This window comes from Stenella coeruleoalba, assembly GCF_951394435.1.
Source record: "Stenella coeruleoalba genome assembly, chromosome: 7".
Classification (NCBI taxonomy): domain Eukaryota; kingdom Metazoa; phylum Chordata; class Mammalia; order Artiodactyla; family Delphinidae; genus Stenella; species Stenella coeruleoalba.
This window is the reverse complement of record NC_137153.1, coordinates 55,500,357-55,520,235: the sequence shown is the minus strand read 5'-3', so window position 1 is coordinate 55,520,235 and position 19,879 is coordinate 55,500,357. Positions and strand designations below refer to the sequence as shown.

Genomic DNA, 19,879 nt, shown 5'->3' with positions numbered 1-19,879 from the left:
TGTATCTGTAAAATAAGTATTCATAGGATGCATGTATCTGGTTGGGTGAAGGCTGTGGATTTCGAGATAAAGGCACAGTTGGGTATCAGGGGTGAGAACAAGTTGATGTTTTTCCTGTAATGGCACTCCTGAGTTTCTTTCCTATCTATGATCTCTCTTGTTTATATTTCTGTGGTGTGACTAATGCCTGTCTTAGGTTAAACTTGATTTCTTATATATTCAGATTTCCCCCAAGTGCCTGAAGCTTCATATTCTCAGTGAGAGATTGAGATGAACCTCCTTGATGTTTATTTGCACCCTGTCTCCTGCACACTTTGGCCTGTCCATGCATCACAGTGGGAAAAGACAACTAGCAACTAGACTATATTTCTTACCCCGTGTACTTCTGTTACTAAATTAATTGGAAAGTTAGATATTCTGCTTTATTGATAAAGCCTTACTAAATGGAAGTTATTTCTACGAATATGTTTTCATTTCTTAAGAAGAATTAAGGCTCAAAAATGGTTCTCAGAGGGCAGCTACTTACTGATCAAGGCAGAAGGCGTTACTTATTGAGATTATTTGAATGGGTTTAAGACCACACGTGTAGATACAAAACACAACATTAACACAAACAAAGAATTTTTAGATTCTTTTTTCTTGCTTTCAGTCTTTGACTATAACATATATCTGAATATGATATAAGAACACAGTCTGATGAATAATCTTTAATTTATACTTAATATATGCAACTTTTCCACATAATCCTTAATTTTGAGAATTTCTTAAACTAAATACACTGTACTTAAAAATTAAAAGCCAAAGAAGTTAAAATATATGAAGTCATCTCTTATTCTTCCTGGGCAAGATTCTTGGGTATATATTTTTTTCCAAATACTTACCTGGTCCCTGTTTTAAGATATCCTAACTGATGCCCTCTCTGAGCTTTTGTTATACTTTCTTTAAAGCACTGAGATGTTTTGCTTTGAAATTCCACATAATCCTCTTATTATGCAAGGATTCACATTATAACTTTTCACATATAGAACTACAGTTGAGTGCCGGAACCATACTATAAATACTTGGAATAATATTCAAATCATTTGTCTTTCTGTGATCACTGACATTGAAAAGGATACTTATTACTGGTTACAAAATTACACCATGGATCAGGTCCAAGTGTCGAGACAGAAATTAATCACTGTCTCTTTAGAAGGGTGCAGTTTAGGGATGTTAGAGTACCAGTTAGAAAATGTGCTCTTTTTATGGCATCTTAACGTTCTAAGAGATTAAATGTCCGTTCAAAACATATTCCCAGTTCACTGTCACATCGAGTCTAATGCAAATTTGTACGTATACATTCAGCCCAATTTCAGTCTGAATCAGACCTGTTATCCACCTCCAGCTCTCCAGAGATTTACATGGAGACAAATGAGAACTGGTCTTACCCTTTGGAAGAGAAACTCTCTACAGAGCTGCTTCCTTCTCTTGAAAGGGAACAGAGAGTCTCGAAAGGGCTAAACAGAGGACCTCAGTTTCCCCATAATAACATTTTCTTATGTGTCTCCTGGGGAAATATGCATAGGAAAATATTGTATTTGGTAGCATGTTTAGGCTGTTGGCAGTGTAGATAACAGTTGTTGCCTAGACTTGAACAGTGCAGAGAAAATGTGGAGGAAAATTCTCCGTAACTGGGAAACACACATTATCCAGGCTCTTGAAAAGGAGAAAGCAGGCTCACAATACACATGAGATCCCACGTAGAGAATAAGTCATGTCTCCACGGTATGCCTGTGTGGTGTTTTTACATTTAACTATTCAAGTGGATCAACTTGGTGACATTTTGTTTTTCTCTCATTACAATGATATCTCTCATAATTCTAAGAGAAATCTTAAATCTTGAGCAGTCCTTATCAACAAGCAGACTATATATGCAAGAAAAAGAAGCCCAGTCCCCCTGCTTTTATTGTTAAAAACTACGACATTCTTTAAACCTACGGGAAGAGAGAAGAGAACCGGGCAAAGATATCTCTCAGCCTCTGGTCCCAGATGCACCAGAGCTGCGTAGAGATCTGAAGAATCAATGAAATTCTCTTAAGTGCTATTGACAACATTGCTATTTTTTCCCTTACTTTACTTTATCTATAGATTCCAATGCCATCAGCCTTTGAACCAGAGCCAAACTTCTTCACAATTCCAGGAGTTCTTTAGGGAGTGCTAACTGTCAGTACCCCCGCCCCTAGCAGCTAGGGAATAAGTAGATAACGCCTATATTAACATTTTGGTTCCTAATGATACAGTTTGAACATCAGAATTATGCTAAATCCATGTACTCCCAAAGTTGATGACTGTAGAAGCAAGGGAGAAAGAGTATTTGATTTACCTGAATCTTTCTTGATCTTCTCATGTAAAAGTGTCCAGAAGCTAAGTAATAAAGTATTGCATCGAAAATGAAAAGTATTATCCCAGGTACAAACTATTAGTGTTAACTGATTAACCAGTTTTAGTCTTGAGATAGATATTGAGATAGATAGCTACTAGATAGATGCAATATATTTATAAAATATAAAATAATGTAAATATTATATATACACGTACACCCCCACACAAACACACACACAGACAGACACACTCAGAATCTATACTGAAGCCGTAAGAAGAAGGACTGAACACTGAGCCCTCTTTTGAGTAGGCTACAGACCCCACAGTTATCCTTGTAGACCACTCTCCAAGAGTAATCTCTCACATTTGTGTAGAGCTTCGAGGCTTACAGAGCACTTTTGCCAGCATCGAATCCTCTCTGACTCGTCAGATTTCAGGCTGTAGCTGGCTTTTGGTCCTCTGGAGTGTAGCCTCTCAGAACCTGATCGCCCCGATGGGCACTGGGAAGGGGTTGGTGGGAAAGCTCACTGAGGAGGTGGGCAGTGTGCGTGTCTGCCCTGATGACTCCCCTTGCTTCTGTAGGTGGGAGGCCACCCCGTGGACCGCGTGCTCCTCCTCGTGTGGGGGGGGCATCCAGAGCCGGGCAGTTTCCTGTGTGGAGGAGGACATCCAGGGGCATGTCACCTCAGTGGAAGAGTGGAAATGCATGTACACCCCTAAGATGCCCATCGTGCAGCCCTGCAACATTTTTGACTGCCCTAAATGGCTGGCACAGGAGTGGTCTCCGGTAACTGTGCCTTCTTTCTTTGTTCGTTAGGAGAGTAAGTCCACTCTTCCCTCTCTTCATCATGACCCCACCACCCACCCTGTGCAGCTCCCCGCTTCTCCTCTGGAGGGGTCTAGAAGCCTACCCGTTTAGCCCCCAGAGCAGGCTTGCCCCGAATCGAGCCCCGCCAAAAGTAAATGAGTAGGAAACAATATATGTATATATTTTTTCAAACATCTTTCTTCAAGCTACTTTAAGAAACCTCTGTCACTCCCCATAACATTCCCTCAAATGACAAGAGGAGGCAAATGTCTGTCAAGCGTAATTGAGGCCGATGACTGAGCCTGAAACTGTGTGCGCTGTTCTGATGGTCAAGCTCAGTAGACCAAAAGTTTGGTTTCATTTTTTATTTCTTCTACTTTGTCTATGTCCAAAAAGTGTCTTCAGTGGATTAACATGAAAACTATATTATTCACTGAAAAAAAGATGAAATGAAGATAGCAACATAATTAGAATGGAGGTGAAGTGGGATTAATTAAAACCAAAACAGTCTAGACCTTAGGGAAGCCACTGCAGCAGCTTAAGCATAAAATGTTATTTGAGGGATCCTGGCTGCTAGTGGAAAAAGGTGTGAAATGGCACAGGAGATGGAAAGGTGAGATGGAAAGATGTGCCCACAGCCACAGAGATGGCAAAGGGCTATTCACTTAGCCTTGTGGCTTTGTGGCAGCAGATCGGAGCTGTGACATCTTCCTATCTAGACTTGTTCCCAGGCATGTAGAACCACTGGAGGTGCTGTCTCCATCTGGCCATTGAATCCGTTCCTTTCAACGTCTTTTTTCCACGTCACTATAATCAATTGGATCAGCCGTGCAGCGAGATAAATTAGCTATGATGGAAGTTAAAAAAAAATTAATGTCCACATGGGAGCTGGCATTTCCCATAATTTGGACCTAACAGTCATTAGCAAAGTGACTAATAAAATTGACATACAGTCTTGGTAATCAAAATCGGGCACACTCTATAATTTCTTTTCTCCTTCTTTTTGCGACTTGGTTTGGGACTTTGCACACAGTGGGTGTTTAAGAAAGGCTGACTGACTAATCCAAAGCTAAGAAATTGCAAGTGATTTAATGTTCAGTCAGCTTCACCCTCAAATTGCCAAATAGAACAAAGATCCCATGACTAGTAAGAAGTGGTATAAAGCCACCAGGAGTCCTTCTGTAAAAGGAGCCCTTTGAAAAGTCTCAGGTGGGAAATGAAGAAAAGTAAACAAGGCTTTGCCTATGAGTCTCCTCTCTTGCACTCTCCTTCCAGTGCACAGTGACGTGCGGCCAGGGCCTCAGGTACCGTGTGGTCCTCTGCATCGACCATCGGGGAATGCACACCGGAGGCTGTAGCCCCAAAACCAAGCCCCACATAAAAGAGGAATGCATCATACCCACTCCCTGCTATAAACCCAAAGGTAACTTGACAGGGGCTCTGTAACCAGTCTTGTTATTGTTGTACATATTCAGTGCTGTTTTCAACTCCTTGGAATATAATTAAGTATCCCAAGTGTTCTTAATAGCTATTCTTTGTAACTTAGACTCTACTAAATGGACTTAACTCTTTCTAAAAATCTTTCAAGTAGTTTTGCTTGCACATTGTTTTTAAGCACTTTGTATTGCTATAATTCTCTCCTGGTTCAGAAAGTTGATAGAAGAGTGTTGCTGAAAAATATCAGATATATTTGCTCGAAAGGAGATATTTTAGAAATATATGTCTGATTTACTATCCATATTGCTTGCTGTTAAAAACAAGGTGGTACTATCCATATTGCTTGCTGTTAAAAACTGGTGGCGCAGTGGTTGAGAGTCCGCCTGCCGATGCAGGGGACACGGGTTCGTGCCCCGGTCCGGGAAGATCCCACATGCCGTGGAGCGGCCGGGCCCGTGAGCCATGGCCACTGAGCCTGCACGTCCAGAGCCTGTGCTCCGCAACAGGAGAGGCCACAACAGTGAGAGGCCCGCGTACCGCAAAAAAAAAAAAAAAAAAAAAAAACAAGGTGGTGACAGCTTCCCTGGTGGCGCCAATGCAGGGGACACAGGTTCAAGCCCTGGTCTGGGAAGATCCCACATGCTGTGGAGCAACTAAGCCCATGCGCCACAACTACTGAGCCTGTGCTTTAGAGCCCGTGAGCTACAACTACTGAAGACTGCGTGCCTAGAGTCTGTGCTCTACAAAGAGAAACCAGCACAATGAGAAGCCTGCGCATGCAGCAAAGAGAAGTCCCTGCTCTCCGCAACTAGAGAAAACCCGGGTGCAGCGAGACCCAACGCAGCCAAAAATAAATAAATTAAAAAAAAAACCACACAGGGTGGTGAGACTCATCAAGAAAAAAAGGGAGAGGGCCCAAATCAATAAAATCAGAAATGAAAAAGGATAAGTTACAGCTGACACCATAGAAATACAAAGGATCATAAGAGACCACTATGAGTAACTATACACCAATAAAGTGGACAATCTAGAAGAAATGGACAAATTCTTAGAAAGGTACAATCTCCCAAGACCGAGCCAGGGAGAAGTAGAAAATATGAACAGACCAGTCACAAGTACTGAAATTGAAACTGTGATTTAAAAACTCCCAACAAGCAAAAGTTCAGGACCAGATGGCTTAACAGGTGAATTCTACCAAACATTTAGAGAAGAGTTAACACCTATACTTCTAAAACTATTCCAAAATATTGCAGAGGAAAGAACACTTCTGAAATCATTCTATGAGGCCACCATCAGCCTGATACCAAAACAGACAAAGATGTCACAAAGAAAGAAAATTACAGACCAGTATCACTGATGAACATAGATGCAGAAATCCTCAACAAAATGCTAGCAAACCAAATCCAACAATACATTGAAAGAACCATATACCATGATCAAGTGGGATTATCCCAGGGAAGCAAGGATTTTTTAGTATCTGCAGATCAATCAAATCAATCAATGTGATACACCACATTAACAAATTGAAGAATAGAAAGCATATGGTCATCTCAATAGATGCAGAGAAAGCTTTTGATAAAATTCAACATCCATTTATGGTAAAAACTCGTCAGAAAGTGGGCATAGTGGGGGAATACCTCAACATAATAAAGCCTATATGTGACAGGCCCACAGCTAACATCATACTCAATGGTGAAAAGCTGAAAGCATTTCCTCAAAGATCAGGAAGAAGACCAGGGTGCCCACTCTCGCCAGCTTTATTCAACATAGTTTTGGAAGTTCTAGTCACAGCAGTCAGAGAAGAAAAGGAAATAAAAGGAATCCAAACGGAAAAAGAAGAAGTAAAACTCTCACTGTTTACAGATGAAATGATACATTACATAGAAAATCCTAAAGACACTACCAGAAGACTACTAGAGCTCATCAATGAATTTGGTAAATTCGCTAGATACAAAATTGACATACAGAAATCTGTTGCATTTATATACAGTAATAACAAAATATCAGAAAGAGAAATTAAAGAAACAATTCCATTTACCATCGCATCAAAAAGAATAGAATACCTAGGAATAAACCTACCTAAGGAGGCAAAAACCTGTACTTCAAAAACTATAAGATGCTGATAAAAGAAATCAAAAACAACATAAACAGATGGAAAGATATACCATGTTCCTTGATTGGAAGAATAAATATTCTTAAAATGACCATACTGCCAAAGGCAATCCACAGATGCAATGCAATCCCTATCAAATTACCAATGGCATTTTTCACAGAACTAGAACAGAAAATTCTAAAATTTGTATGGGAACACAAAGGACCCTGAACAGCCAAAACAATCTTGAGAAAGAAGAACGGAGCTGGAGGAATCAGGCTCCCTGACTTCAGACTATACTACAAAGCTACAGTCATCAAAAGAGTATGGTACTAGCACAAAAATAGACATACAGATCAGTGGAACAGGACAGAAAGCCCAGAAGTAAACCCACACAGTTATGGCCAATTAATCTATGACAAGGGAGGCAATAATATACAATGGAGAAAAGACAGTCTCTTCAGTAAGTGGTGCTGGGAAAAGTGGACAGCTACATGTAAACAATGAAGTTAGAACATTCTCTAACACCAAATCCAAAAATAAACTCAAAATGAAGTAAAGACCTAAATGTAAAACCAGATTCTATAAAACTCCTAAAGGAAAGCATAAGCAGAACACTCTTTGACATAAATAGTAGCAATATTTTTTTGGATCTGTCTCCTAGAGTAATAGAGATAAAAACGAAAATAAACAAATGGGACCTAATCAAACTTAAACTTTCGCACAGCAAAGGACACCATTAACAAAATAAAAAGACAACCTGTGGACTGGGAGAAAATATCTGCAAAAAATGCTACCTACAAGGGATTAATTTCTAAAATGTACAAACAGCTCATACAGCTTAATACCAAAGAAAACAAACAACCCAATCAAAATATGGGCAGAAGACTTAAATAGACATTTCCCCAAAGAAGACATACACAGGTAGCCAACAGGCACATGAAAATATGCTCATCATCGCTAATTATTAGAGAAATGCAAATCAAAGCCACAATGATATATCACCTTACACCAGTCAGAATGGCCATCATTAAAAAGTCTACAAATAATAAATGCTGGAGAGGGTGTGGAGAAAAGGGAACCCTCTTGCACTGTTGGTGGGAATGTAAATTGATACAGCCACTATGGAGAACAGTATGGAGGTTCCTTAAAAAACTAAAAATAGAACTACCATATGACCCAGCAATCCCACTACTGGGCATATATCCTGAGGACACCATAATTCAAAAAGAGTCATGTACCACAATGTTCATTGCAGCTCTATATACAACAGCCAGGACATGGAAGCAACCTGAGTGTCCATCAACAAATGAGTGGATGAAGAAGATGTGGCACATATATACAATGGAATATTACTCAGCCATAAAAAGAAATGAAATTGAGTTATTTGTAGTGAGGTGGATGGACCTAGAGTCTGTCATACAGAGTGAAGTAAGTCAGAAAGAGAAAAATAAATGCCGTATGCTAATACATATATATGGAATCTAAAAAAAAAAAAAGTTCTGAAGAACCTAGGGTCAGGACAGGAATAAAGACGCAGACATAGTGAATGGACTTGAGGACACGGGGAGGGGGAAGGGTAAGCTGGGAGGAAGTAAGAGAGTGGCATATCTACTACCAAATGTCAAATAGATAGCTAGTGGGTAGCAGCCGCATAGCACAGGGATTATCAGCTCGGTGCTTTGTGACCACCTAGAGGGGTGGGATAGGGAGGGTGGGAGGGAGACGCAAGAGGGAGGATATATGGGGATATATGTATATGTATAGCTGATTCACTTTGTTATACAGCAGAAACTAACACGCCATTGTAAAGCAATTATACTCCAATAAAAGTGTTAAAAATATATATAAAGGAAGCAGTGGCCACTGATACAGCTGACAGAGTTCGGTTCAAAAAGAGAGTAATGTATTAAAAGCCTACTATTAGTGCCAAGCTGAATTCTTCATTATGGAAAGACAGGGATGGTTCGAGCTGTCATAGACGGCTTCATTGACCGAGTCATTTATCTGGGGGAGGTGGGCTAGTTGTAAAATGATGTGTGTATTTTCAGAACCATCTTCCTGGATTCAAAATGTTAGCAAATCCTTTTGGCTTTGGCAGTTTTACATCAATATTTCTCACTGGCTTTGTTTTCTGACCATAAACAATTGTTGTACATAGAGGATAAGTGATGACCCTAACTTAAAATAGTCCATTCTTTATTCATTCGTCCTTTACCCAGCCACTTCAGAGAAAGAAAAGCAGTTTGTGGTTAACTATCAAGAATAAAATCTGGGGACTTCCCTGGTGGTCCAGTGGTTGAGACTTCACCTTCCACTGTGGGGGGTGTGGGTTCGATCCCTGGTCAGGGAACTAAGATCCCACATGCCTCGGGGCCAAAACCCAAAACATAAAACAGAAGCAATATTGTAACAAATTCAATAAAGACTTTAAAAATGGTCCATAAAAAAAAAAAGAATAAATCTGGATTTTCACAAGTAAGTAGTGAGTCTGGCTCTCTAAACATCATTAAAATGCCATATAATCCTATGGTGTACGCATATATAGACATATTTCTTTCATCTTTACAATTATTTGTTATAAAATGGTGATAGAGCGTCACTGGCTCATACTGTAAAGGCAAATATGCCTATAAATGACCCTAATAAATATGTCAGAATGGGAATCTTGGCAGTTACTTCTGTAGGGGCAGTTATTACCTCCCTCTTTCTTTTTCTCCTCCACATTTTTTTGCTAGGAAGTAGTTAGGAAACTTGTTCTGAATTGTTTTGCCAAAGCTAGATAAATAGTTGAAGCAAGTCAAATTACGAGTTGTGGACCCTAAGTTTATCGTATTCCAGTTGTCATAGAGCCTTGGGTTGGAATTGAATGAGTCAAATGTCTAAAGCAACATTTTGTGAATTTCAGAGTGTCAATTTTGTTTGTTTTTCACAGTATGGAACAGATCACACTTAGCCAAAAGGCAAAAGAAAAACAAGTTAGAATTTATGAAAGTATCACAGTATAATCCATTGTACTTTGTGTTTGTTTTAAAAGGTAAATCTTTTCAACAGGAAATAGAATCAAAGATATTTCAATGACCCTTTATACACATACAGAGCTCTAGAGTTATGATTTTCATAATAAAAAGACTTTCCTTTGCTAATCGACATAATAAAGGGGACATATACACAGAGACTAGTGGTATTAAACATTTTAAAATCTGATTTTCATTTTCTTCATATAACTATCATCATAGGCAGAAATTGACCTAAAAACATATTTGCAGTTATCGACATCATAACTTTTAGGTAGTACAAAGTCAACAACTGGGGAGGAGAAAATGAAATTTCCCTGAAATCCTAAATTGGTTCTAACCTCCTCTCTTTTGTGTGTATGCACTTAATTCTCAGAAAAACTTCCGGTAGAGGCCAAGCTACCATGGTACAAACAAGCTCAAGAACTTGAAGAAGGAGCTGCTGTGTCAGAAGAGCCCTCGTAAGTTTTCAACCATGCGTTGTTCTGCTTTTGAAGCTGATTGGTTTAAAGAAAGCAGTGTCTTGCTGATGGTGGCTTTCGTGGGTTCTGAGCTAAGTGTACTCCTCTTACCAAGGGTGGAATGAGGCTTTGGGGCTGTCAAATTGGAGATTTATCAGTTTCATAGTGTTTCTCAAAACATGATTGCTCTCTGAATCTTTTCAGTTATGAACTAAGAAAATGAAAGTGTAGTGCCTACCCTCTTCTCCAAAATCTGACCTCCTGTTTTCTTTTGCCAAGAGGCCAAAGGTGAGAAGGTCCAGGCTGCATCTGATGATGTAGCGCAGATTTGATGTGAAAGCCTAGGCCGCTTTTTATACTCCTTATCTCCCAGCTTTGCAGTATAGCCACTCACAAAAATGAAAGGGTAAGTGAAATATATCTGAGGTCAAAGGAAGCTTATTAGCTTTTCTTTTCCCTTTCTTGCTGGGATTGGTATCAGATGGATACCAGGTCTTTGCCCCACTTGATCAAGGTCCCACACTGGCTCAGTTTGATCAAGGCCATGAAATCTGTAAGACCACTAGGCACAGATTTTCCAGATACTTCAGCAGAGGAAACAAGGAAGAGAGACAAACTTAGGTTGGTTGATTGATTGACCAATAACTGTATATTGATTCTACTGCAATACACTGATAGACCTCTCTGCTACATCATTTTGAAAAATACAGGAAAGCACTTTATTGATGAATTTCATCTATGACCAAAGCAGTTTCTCTGACTGATGATTTTCTAGATAAATTTATTTAATACAAGTACTAGGCTCAGTGCTATGCATTGGTACCTAAGACATGTTACGTTACCCACCCTCCAAGAGCTCACAGTATAGCATTCAGGATACAAAATGGTTTCCAAATTCAACCTGTAGTTTAAATTTTACTAAATATAATATATAAATTAAGATTATAATTTATATATTCCAAAGCAATTTAGAACCTCTTCTGAGTCATCCTGTTTGAATCTAAATCTGATATGGTTAGCCAGAACACAGATTGTGTTCTGAATCACACCCTAAACATCAAGAGATTGAAAAAGAAATCCAAAATACAGATTGGTAAAATGACCAAAGTTCATTTGTAAAAAAAAAATGGTACTTGGTTTCACAGAAAAATGGTTTATATATAAGGTAACACATTTCTTACTTAAAAGGATAAGAAGCAAAACATAGATTATCTCTGTATCATAAAGTTGCTACAGCATTTTGTTTGCAACTTCTTTGAGAAAAGGCTTTAAGAAAAAGCAGCTAGCCACTGCAGAACTTTGGAGGAAAGGCAGTGGTTAAAGATACAGTGCAACTTTTATGTGACTATATAAAGGCTTGAAACTTTGTTTCTCTCCTGCCAGTACCTGGCTTGACAGACCTTCTTGCTGCTGGAGAGGAAGGAAGCAGTTCATTTTAGAGGGGTATTAACTCTTGAATCCGCTAAGGGGTCCTATTTAAGGCACAGAAAGATGCCATGTAATTGGAGCTAGTTACTCCTTATACGTATTCCTAGACTCAATACATTTAAAGCCAGATAGGTATTATTTTACCTAAATAAACTCTGCTCTCCCGTACATTATATTTTGTCATTTGGTCTAAAGCATAATTCTGGGAGTAATATTGCATTATGACCGATGTTAAATAATATAACAAAGTTTAAATTAGATCAAAACACCTTATACTAATAATTAAAAGTCCTTCTCTTTATTAGATACCTCTCAAATGAAAGCTGTAAGTAGAGTTTAATGCTTCTGCAGAAGCATTACATAGACCACATTCAACTATAATTTGTAATGAGTGTTTTCCACTAAAATTCTGATTAAGATGCATTATGCGTAACTTTAATCTTAACAAAATCCCTAACGTAGTAAACACATAGTTTTAACCATTGAAACTATAGCCATATATTAGATTATTAAATTTTACTCTTGGTGTAATGGAATTGCCATTTGGCATGATTAATCTGAATTGAAGTTGATTGTAATTGGAGTGCTAGTGCCGGGTAAGGGAAATGTATACTGTTATGCTCAGAACAATAATTACTTTTATACAAAAATGAAATAAATGACAGCTGTAGAATAATGTAATGAAAGGTATGTGGTTTCCACATTTTAATACACTTTACTGTTTACCACACTGAACCCTAGGAAAGGTCCTACATGTCACATTATTTTTTTTAATTGATTTTGAATTTTAAAAACATCATTTTGCAGGGTCTTAATTCTTTTTTTAAAACCACACAGACTAGTTTCTGAATGTATGGAACAACCTATAATTACTCTCCGTAGTATAATGAAAAAATGATACACTGTCACCAAGGCTTTCCTTCCCCCCCACCAGAGACTCACATTGCTTAAATTAAAGAGTAATGTTTAGAAGCTGTGGTTGTCACTTCTGAACTAATACAGAGAAGAGAAGCAAGAACAGTGGTCCAGGACTATTATCTCTTGCTTTGGCTCCAGTTAACAGGGAGAGTTCTGTAATAAAACAGCAAATAGCCTTTACTTCCCCTTATGTAGAATGAAAATATTATCACCAGCCTGTCTCATTAAATACTATGGGAAAATCAGTAGCTTAAAGTCTTTAGTATATGGAGACACCATTATTGAATGTCAGATTCTTTTGGTAACCCCAAAATGAAAAAAAAAATTGGGGTTATCACTGTAGCCAAAAATGTTTGAAAGCGACCACTCTAAGACATGTTTAGAAGAAAACTATAGTAAAATACTGAAAACTGAACTGCCAAGAAATAACTAAAACTTTATAGAACAGAAGTATGTCACATATTCTGCTAAACTAAATGCCATGCAGAAGATACAAATACAGTTGTTAGTCTCATAGAATAGCTGAAATAAATATCAATAGTGGGTCACATGATAGTAATGAACTTACTGTTGATGAGATTCATCTTATGAAGCTGCAGCTTCATTGATAAATGCTTTCAGACATTGTTTTTTCCTCAGCAGAGACCTGGTTTATTTACAGTGTATTTGATTCATATGGTACAAAGGTAGGAATATTGTGATGAGTATATTTTCTTGATCTGCAGAAAATGCTTTCTTAACCCACTCGGGGAGTCCTGCACTCTAAACTGACTTTTCACTGGTGGCCATAATTTGCCTTAATCCACACACATGTTTTGATCAGGTTTTCCTGACAACCTACATCAAGAATCTTGAAGCAGCTTTGTCTCTCTTAATCGAGCAGGGCAGCGTGAACAAGATCCAGCCCCAAACTGAGACTAAGGGATGGGGGCTTTTAGCTACTGAAGCTGGTCAAGCACAGACAACCTTATAAATTCACACAGTAAAGTGAACTTGCTTCCAAGGATGTCAGCTGAGAAATCCATAGAAATCCCTGCTACACAATTAACGTGGAAAGCATTATGGTGTGAGATAGACTTGTACAAAAAATATGATTCTCGGAGAGTTGCATTTTTCTGAGGGTAATAGCAGGGCCATTCTACCACTAGAAAGGGGGAAAGGGGAGAGGGGCTGACAGAATTCTCTTCTGCTGTTATTCAAACTATGTGTTTTTGAATTTGCCTCCAGCTGGTGAGAGTAATGTTAGATTTAGGACGCATCCTTGAAATGCCAGCTGGTTGCTTCCACTGACAAATATATGGAAACAGCTTTCTAGGTATTTTTTAAACCCTCAAAATTTTACTTCTGTTTGGTGAGGGATCAGAACTACGTTGTGGTCATACAATTATACTCATTAATCAGATAGAAGCTAAAGAAATCACTGACTTGATTTTGCATCTCCTGCTTTTATACCTTCCTTTCGGTCTTTGTTGGGATGTGTGCATGAACAGGATGCCCACTTCAAGCCAAGTACACAGCGTGGCCACTTTGATAGCTTAATTTCTTGAGCAAAAATGAAACTATGGTGACCTCTAGGACCTGTCAAGACAGCTGTCTACTGCTACTATAGTTAATCAGCTGGCCTTCTTAAAAAACCTAATCCGACTTGGAATAGGAAGAAAGTTTTTCATTTTCTTAACTCCTTCAAGCCACTCACAAGCCACCCAATGCCCTAGAAGGTGATGGCGTGGGGGCTCTCGATGCCTTACCTTTCTCTTTCTAGACTTCCTGCTCTCTGAATCACGTCATCCCAGGGAGAGGAAGGTCAGACTAATTGGGCATCTCGGGAAGTCAGGTCCACCCCAGAGTGATTTCAGTTGCCAGGAGTGCTTGGATGGCTCAGAACAAGTGACGGGAGACAGGTGATTCCCTTGGGTACACTTGACCAGCACCGCCATTTTAACTAGCCATCCCTCCATCAAACCGCAGCATACACCAGGTGGAGACCCCTAACGGTGCTGTCCTTTCAAAGGTGGGATTGGGTGGTCCTCTGTGCCTTGATCTTACACTTAAAAACATGTTGACTTATCTTATTAGATTTTTCGTGAACAGCTTTACCGCATGGTTAGGAAAACATTTTGGGGCTGCAACACAATACCCAAGCCTTAAATGTATTGCCACAAATAACCTTGGTGTGAGCCATATTAAAAAGGAAGAAGAAGGAGAGCAAGTGGGCAGAAGGCAGAGGTAATATCTGGATGCCAGATGGCATCAGCTTAGTGATGGGGCTGATTCAGTAAGAGGCAAAGGGAAATTCCTGTCATGCATCTGTGTGAACAGAACCCACAAGGAATTAAGATACAGAAAGAAAAGCCAATGAGAGTCTCCATCGTGATCCTCTAGTCATTAAATGGTTTGTTTACCTTGGTGAAAATAGTATTTAAATATATAATATTTAAGCTATATGTTTATATTAGTCCATATTTATATCCAGTAAGTTGTCTGAGAATGTGGATGGCTTAACTCAGTGGTTAAGAATGTGAATTCGTACTTTTTTTAAGTGGCTAGGACTGTTAATTGTGTGACACAATTAGGACTGTTAATTGTGTGATTTTATATTTTCCCCCAAAGGATATTTAGGGAATCAAACATTGGTAATGGATCCAGGTAGTTTTGCAGTTCATATCCTCAATACAAGGTACCTCAAGTACATTCTCTTTGTGAATCTCAGGCCACAGAACATAAAAAGAAACATCTTCTATATAGAGGGAAACAGGTATATCTCTTAGGAATTCAGAGTCACCTAAGATCAAGAAATGTAAACACTACTTGCAGATCATTAAACCCTCGAAAAGGATGTTCAGGCAGAGCATGGCATTAGAGTTACGGGATAACAAAGCACAAAAGCATTTAATTTTGATTTGGCACATGGTGGAGTGAGAGCCTCATACTGGCCAGACTGAATGAGCCCTTATCCCCATAACGATCGTGACCTCTCTCCTTTCCAACTCCTTCCTTTCTGGTCTCCCTGTCTACCCAAATCGTTCTTATCCCTTATATCCTCTGCAGATGCTTAATATAAATTCTTTGGCTGATTATGTATTTTAAATAACACTGGACCTTCTAATTGTTCACACCTCGTAATGAAAGAAGCTGAATTCGCTCTTAAGTCACCTGCTCTGGGCCAGACTTTGTGTCAAGGGCAGGTACGGTAAAAAGTAACCCAGTAGTCCCTGCCCTCAAGGAACCACAGATAATTTCCTAAAACATGAAATTTTTTCAGGTACCTCAGGCTGCCAACTATGTGAGTTGGTGAGGGGGTGTGAGTCTGTATATTTGTGTGCTCAAACAAGAATACAGCCCCGCTGGAATCAAAGTAAAAAGCACTTTAACTATCGATCAAAGCTACATGCCTGGTAGCAGCAGGCACAGTGGTGAAAAGTGTGGCCTCCAGGGGACCTCCTGGGTGTGAGTCATGGACCCCCCAACAGTAAGAGGGAACCCTGACAAATCACTTAACCCCAGAGACCTTAATTTCCTCATTTGAGAAACAAACATAATGGTATCTATATCACAAGGCTATTTAGAGGATTAAGTTATGTGTAAAGTACCTGGTATGCAGAAAACTCTGTTTAGGTGTTAACTGTGGTTATGATTGGACCTTTTCCGGCATCATTCATCTTCTTAGAGAATATTTAAGTAAGTAAAATTGTATAATAATTACTCATTTACAAATGGAGAAATTGAGGCAGGTCTTATCACTGCCTCATACATGTTGTATCATGTGGCATGTGAGAGAACCACAAGTAACCCCAAATAACCCCCAATTCAACTAGTGGTTCCCCAGCTAGCACCACCTTCCTGTGTCTCCTCTTTGAAGACTCACTTGTAAGAGGCACACTTTGAATTTAGCCGAGAATTTATCCTAAGGGACAAGGGTTAGTTACCTTTATTTGAACCAAAAGAAATCTATAGCAAATGGCAAAAATTAATAAGGAAAGTTTAGAAAATGCTCAGATGGAAAAGCATCCTCTCTCAACTCTGAGTTACGTCCAGTTGATACCCCAAGCTTGCTCCCAGAATGCACAGAGACAGAAAAATCAATAACAAATTCAAGAGAGCAGACAGCCATTTTTATGTAGTCATTAGAAAAACCTTTCTTGCAAACCAAGAAGTTCTAAATTTGTCTGCCCCTCCTACTGTCTCCACTTAATGCTCAATCTGGAGCTACTTTCAGAACTAAATCTGAACTACTGCTCAGCTGAGCCCTAGAGAGTGGCAAAGACAAATTAATGGGATCCTTGTGTGCCAAAATACAGTATGGACCCTGTCACCACCAATATGTGTTAAGTCCATTAAGGTCATTTTTAATGAACTGAACTTTTCTTTGGAAAGCTTTGCCAAACTTGTTGAATTAAGGGAAAGAAACCTTTACAAAATTGCAAGATAAACTAATTCCACTCCATGTGAAGAAGAAATGGTTCATGACAAGTATTCTGAGTTTACAATATTTTAGATTTTTATCCAAGTCAGAGAAAATAATATGCATGAAAATCTACATTCTTTTATTAAGCTAAGAACTCCAAATGCACTAATAGCATTGTAAGCTATAATGGCATTTTAGTTCCCGAGATATGGCTTTTTAAATCATCAGACTAGCCCTAAGGAAAACCAAACTTTTCAATCATGTTCTGTTCACATAGGTCAGAAAAGCAACGGAGAGAAAGATGGTCTGAAACGAGTGTCGTAGCCTCATTTTTCATTGGTGGAGAGTGATTTGGCTCCATTGTGTCTTCTCATACAGTTAAGGGTCTGTCTTCTCTTTTTCCCAAATATCTGTGTGTATTGAGTTTTAAAGAGTGGGCTTCTCTAAACTAGGAACAATTCCACAATGCTCCAGAGTCTTCACTGTTGGGTGGCTGGTCGTATAATAAGGCAGTGTTAGACCAGAGTCATGTATAAATTACTGAAGGCATCCTCTGTCTCAAAGCTTCCCCAAATCCTTTTATTCTATAAAGCAGCATTTTTATTGAGATTTAACATCAACAAGTATGATAACAAGTATGATAGACACAGAACTTAACAAGTATGATAGACACAGAACTTAAACTTGTCTCAAGCTACATGATAACCCAAACCCCGTCAAGATGAATCAAGGCCAGCACATACTGCCCAAAGGCAGCTATAAGAAATAAAAATAAATAAGCCCATGATAGCTACTAAATCTGGGCACAGTCACCTTTTGAAAGACCATAAGAAACTTCTAAAACAGGAAAATGGTTTCAGATTTTCCATGCCAATGCCTGGAACTTAAAAGTATGATTTAATTTCTTTGAGGTTTTAGGCTATTGCCTCTTTATCTAGCTTGGTTTCAACCTCTGGAGCCAAGAATAAGCCCAATATCAGATCACTCATAACATCAACCCTTACCCTCCTATTTACCCATTCACTTATTCATTTGAAAAAAAAATGTATTTTTGAGCACCTGTTATGTGAAGTTCTACCTTCATGGAGATTTGGTCTAATAAATGAGATAGTTATTCCATAAAGATTCACACTGGATTATCAAAAACTGATTGCTGTTATAAGAAAATGAAGAGGTTCTGTCAGAGTCTGACAGGGGCCCCCAAAAGGTCTGGGAGTCAGGGAAGTCTTCTTTGAGAAGGGACATGTCAGCTGAGACCTGTAGGATGAGCGGAAGTTATTCTAAGCTGAGAGAAGGGAGGAGGGTCATCCAGAGAGTGATCCACACATGCCAGAACCCTGAGTCAGGAAAGAATTACACACATTTAAGCAAGTGAAGGAAGACTAGTGTGTCTGGAAGCTAGTGACTGGGCTGGGGGTGGGGAGGATTGTAGGAGATGAAGATGGATAATGGCATGATATAAACCTGGGTAAGGAGCTTGGCTTTGTTTCTGGGTATAGCAGGAACAATGAAAAGGTTTACATTTTAAGAGCCCCCTGGCTACAGCATGAAGAAAGCATATTAAGAGCTAACAGAGGAAGAAAACAGACCAGTGGCTATTGTGGTAGTCCACGGGAGAGCAGATGTTAGCATCAATGATCCGGCTTACATGGCAGCCTTAGGGCCAGGACAATGAGGTGGTAAAGAGCATGGATTCTAGAGTAAATGGCCATGATTTGAATCTTGACTCTGCCATTTATTTAGCAGTATGACCTTGGGAATATCTGTGTCTCAATTTTATCATCTAGAAATTGGGATGAAAATATAATTGTTAAAATATAATTTATTTTTGTTAAATATATAAGTTGTTAAAATATAATTTTCAGAAAGGTAAAATTGTGATTTATAAATATAAAATGAGCACATATCTAACTTTTTATTTAACTCATGAATTATGACAGAACCAATAAGATGTTAAAACTAGTTCTAATGTGAATTAGATTTAGAAAAGTTTATATTTTCTATCAGACAAAATTATTTGCATTGGCATGAACAGAAAAATAAGCTCCGTCACTATGAACGAGAAACATCTACATCATCACTAGCTCTCTACAAGGAAAATTTCACCTCCATGGAGTTGCAAAATAGACTAGCCAAAGACAGAGACTCACACGTCCATAGAATTTGACAGCCCCTGAAAGTCTGCTAGTAATCTTGTTTGTCCATTTCACAATGTTTCTGACAGTACCCATCTCCTAAGTGTTATAATGAGCTAATATATAGAAATGCTTAAAACATATCAGTGAACGTTAGCTATTATTGTTGTGGTTGTTGCTGTTATTATATCAAGGTGGTAGTAGTCGAGATGGAGAGAGGTAAATGAATTTCAGATACATTTTTGAGGGAGAATTAATAGAATTTGGGAATCGTTTCAAAGTGAGGAACTAGGGAAAATGAGGGATCAAGAATAACTCCTCATTTTTCATGTGAGCAATTAGCTACCCAGTTGAACCATTTGCTGTGATGGAGAAGGTTGGAAGAGGAATCGGATGCTAAGAAAGGGAATCAAGAGTTCCATTTTGGACACTTTAAGTTGGAGGTACCTTTGAAATATCCAAGTGAACATGCCGCTCAGGATAGATGTCAATGTGTACCGGCTAAGAGCATGAAACCTTACTAGGTGTGTGGCTTATATCTCAGTTTCCTCATCTGTATATTAAATGGAGATAATAATAATTCTTTTCTCATCAGGTTATTGTTAGGATTTAACAACATTTATTTATAAAGCACTTAGAAGTGAGGCTGACACATAAGAAGCACTGCATAATTTTTTGATAAATAGATTGTGTTAAATTAATGTTTATTCCCTTCAAAGAGTAAAATGGCTTGCTATCCCAAATCTTACTTTAAAAAAAAGTTTCGATATGAAGCTCAGACAAAAGGTATAGACTGGAGGGTAAATACTTAGAAGTT

The 19,879-nt window shown here is 38.7% G+C and overlaps 1 protein-coding gene across 1 annotated transcript in view; it reads left to right on the top strand.

Annotated features, from left to right (window-relative positions):
• ADAMTSL1 (ADAMTS like 1) overlaps positions 1–19,879 on the top strand; it is a 468,040-nt gene that overhangs the window by 206,024 nt on the left and 242,137 nt on the right. The window contains exons 11-13 of the mRNA XM_079927992.1: positions 2,944–3,148; positions 4,445–4,592; positions 10,092–10,176. Coding sequence (XP_079784118.1) covers positions 2,944–3,148; positions 4,445–4,592; positions 10,092–10,176 — 438 coding nt within the window. The remainder of the gene's footprint in view (positions 1–2,943; positions 3,149–4,444; positions 4,593–10,091; positions 10,177–19,879) is intronic.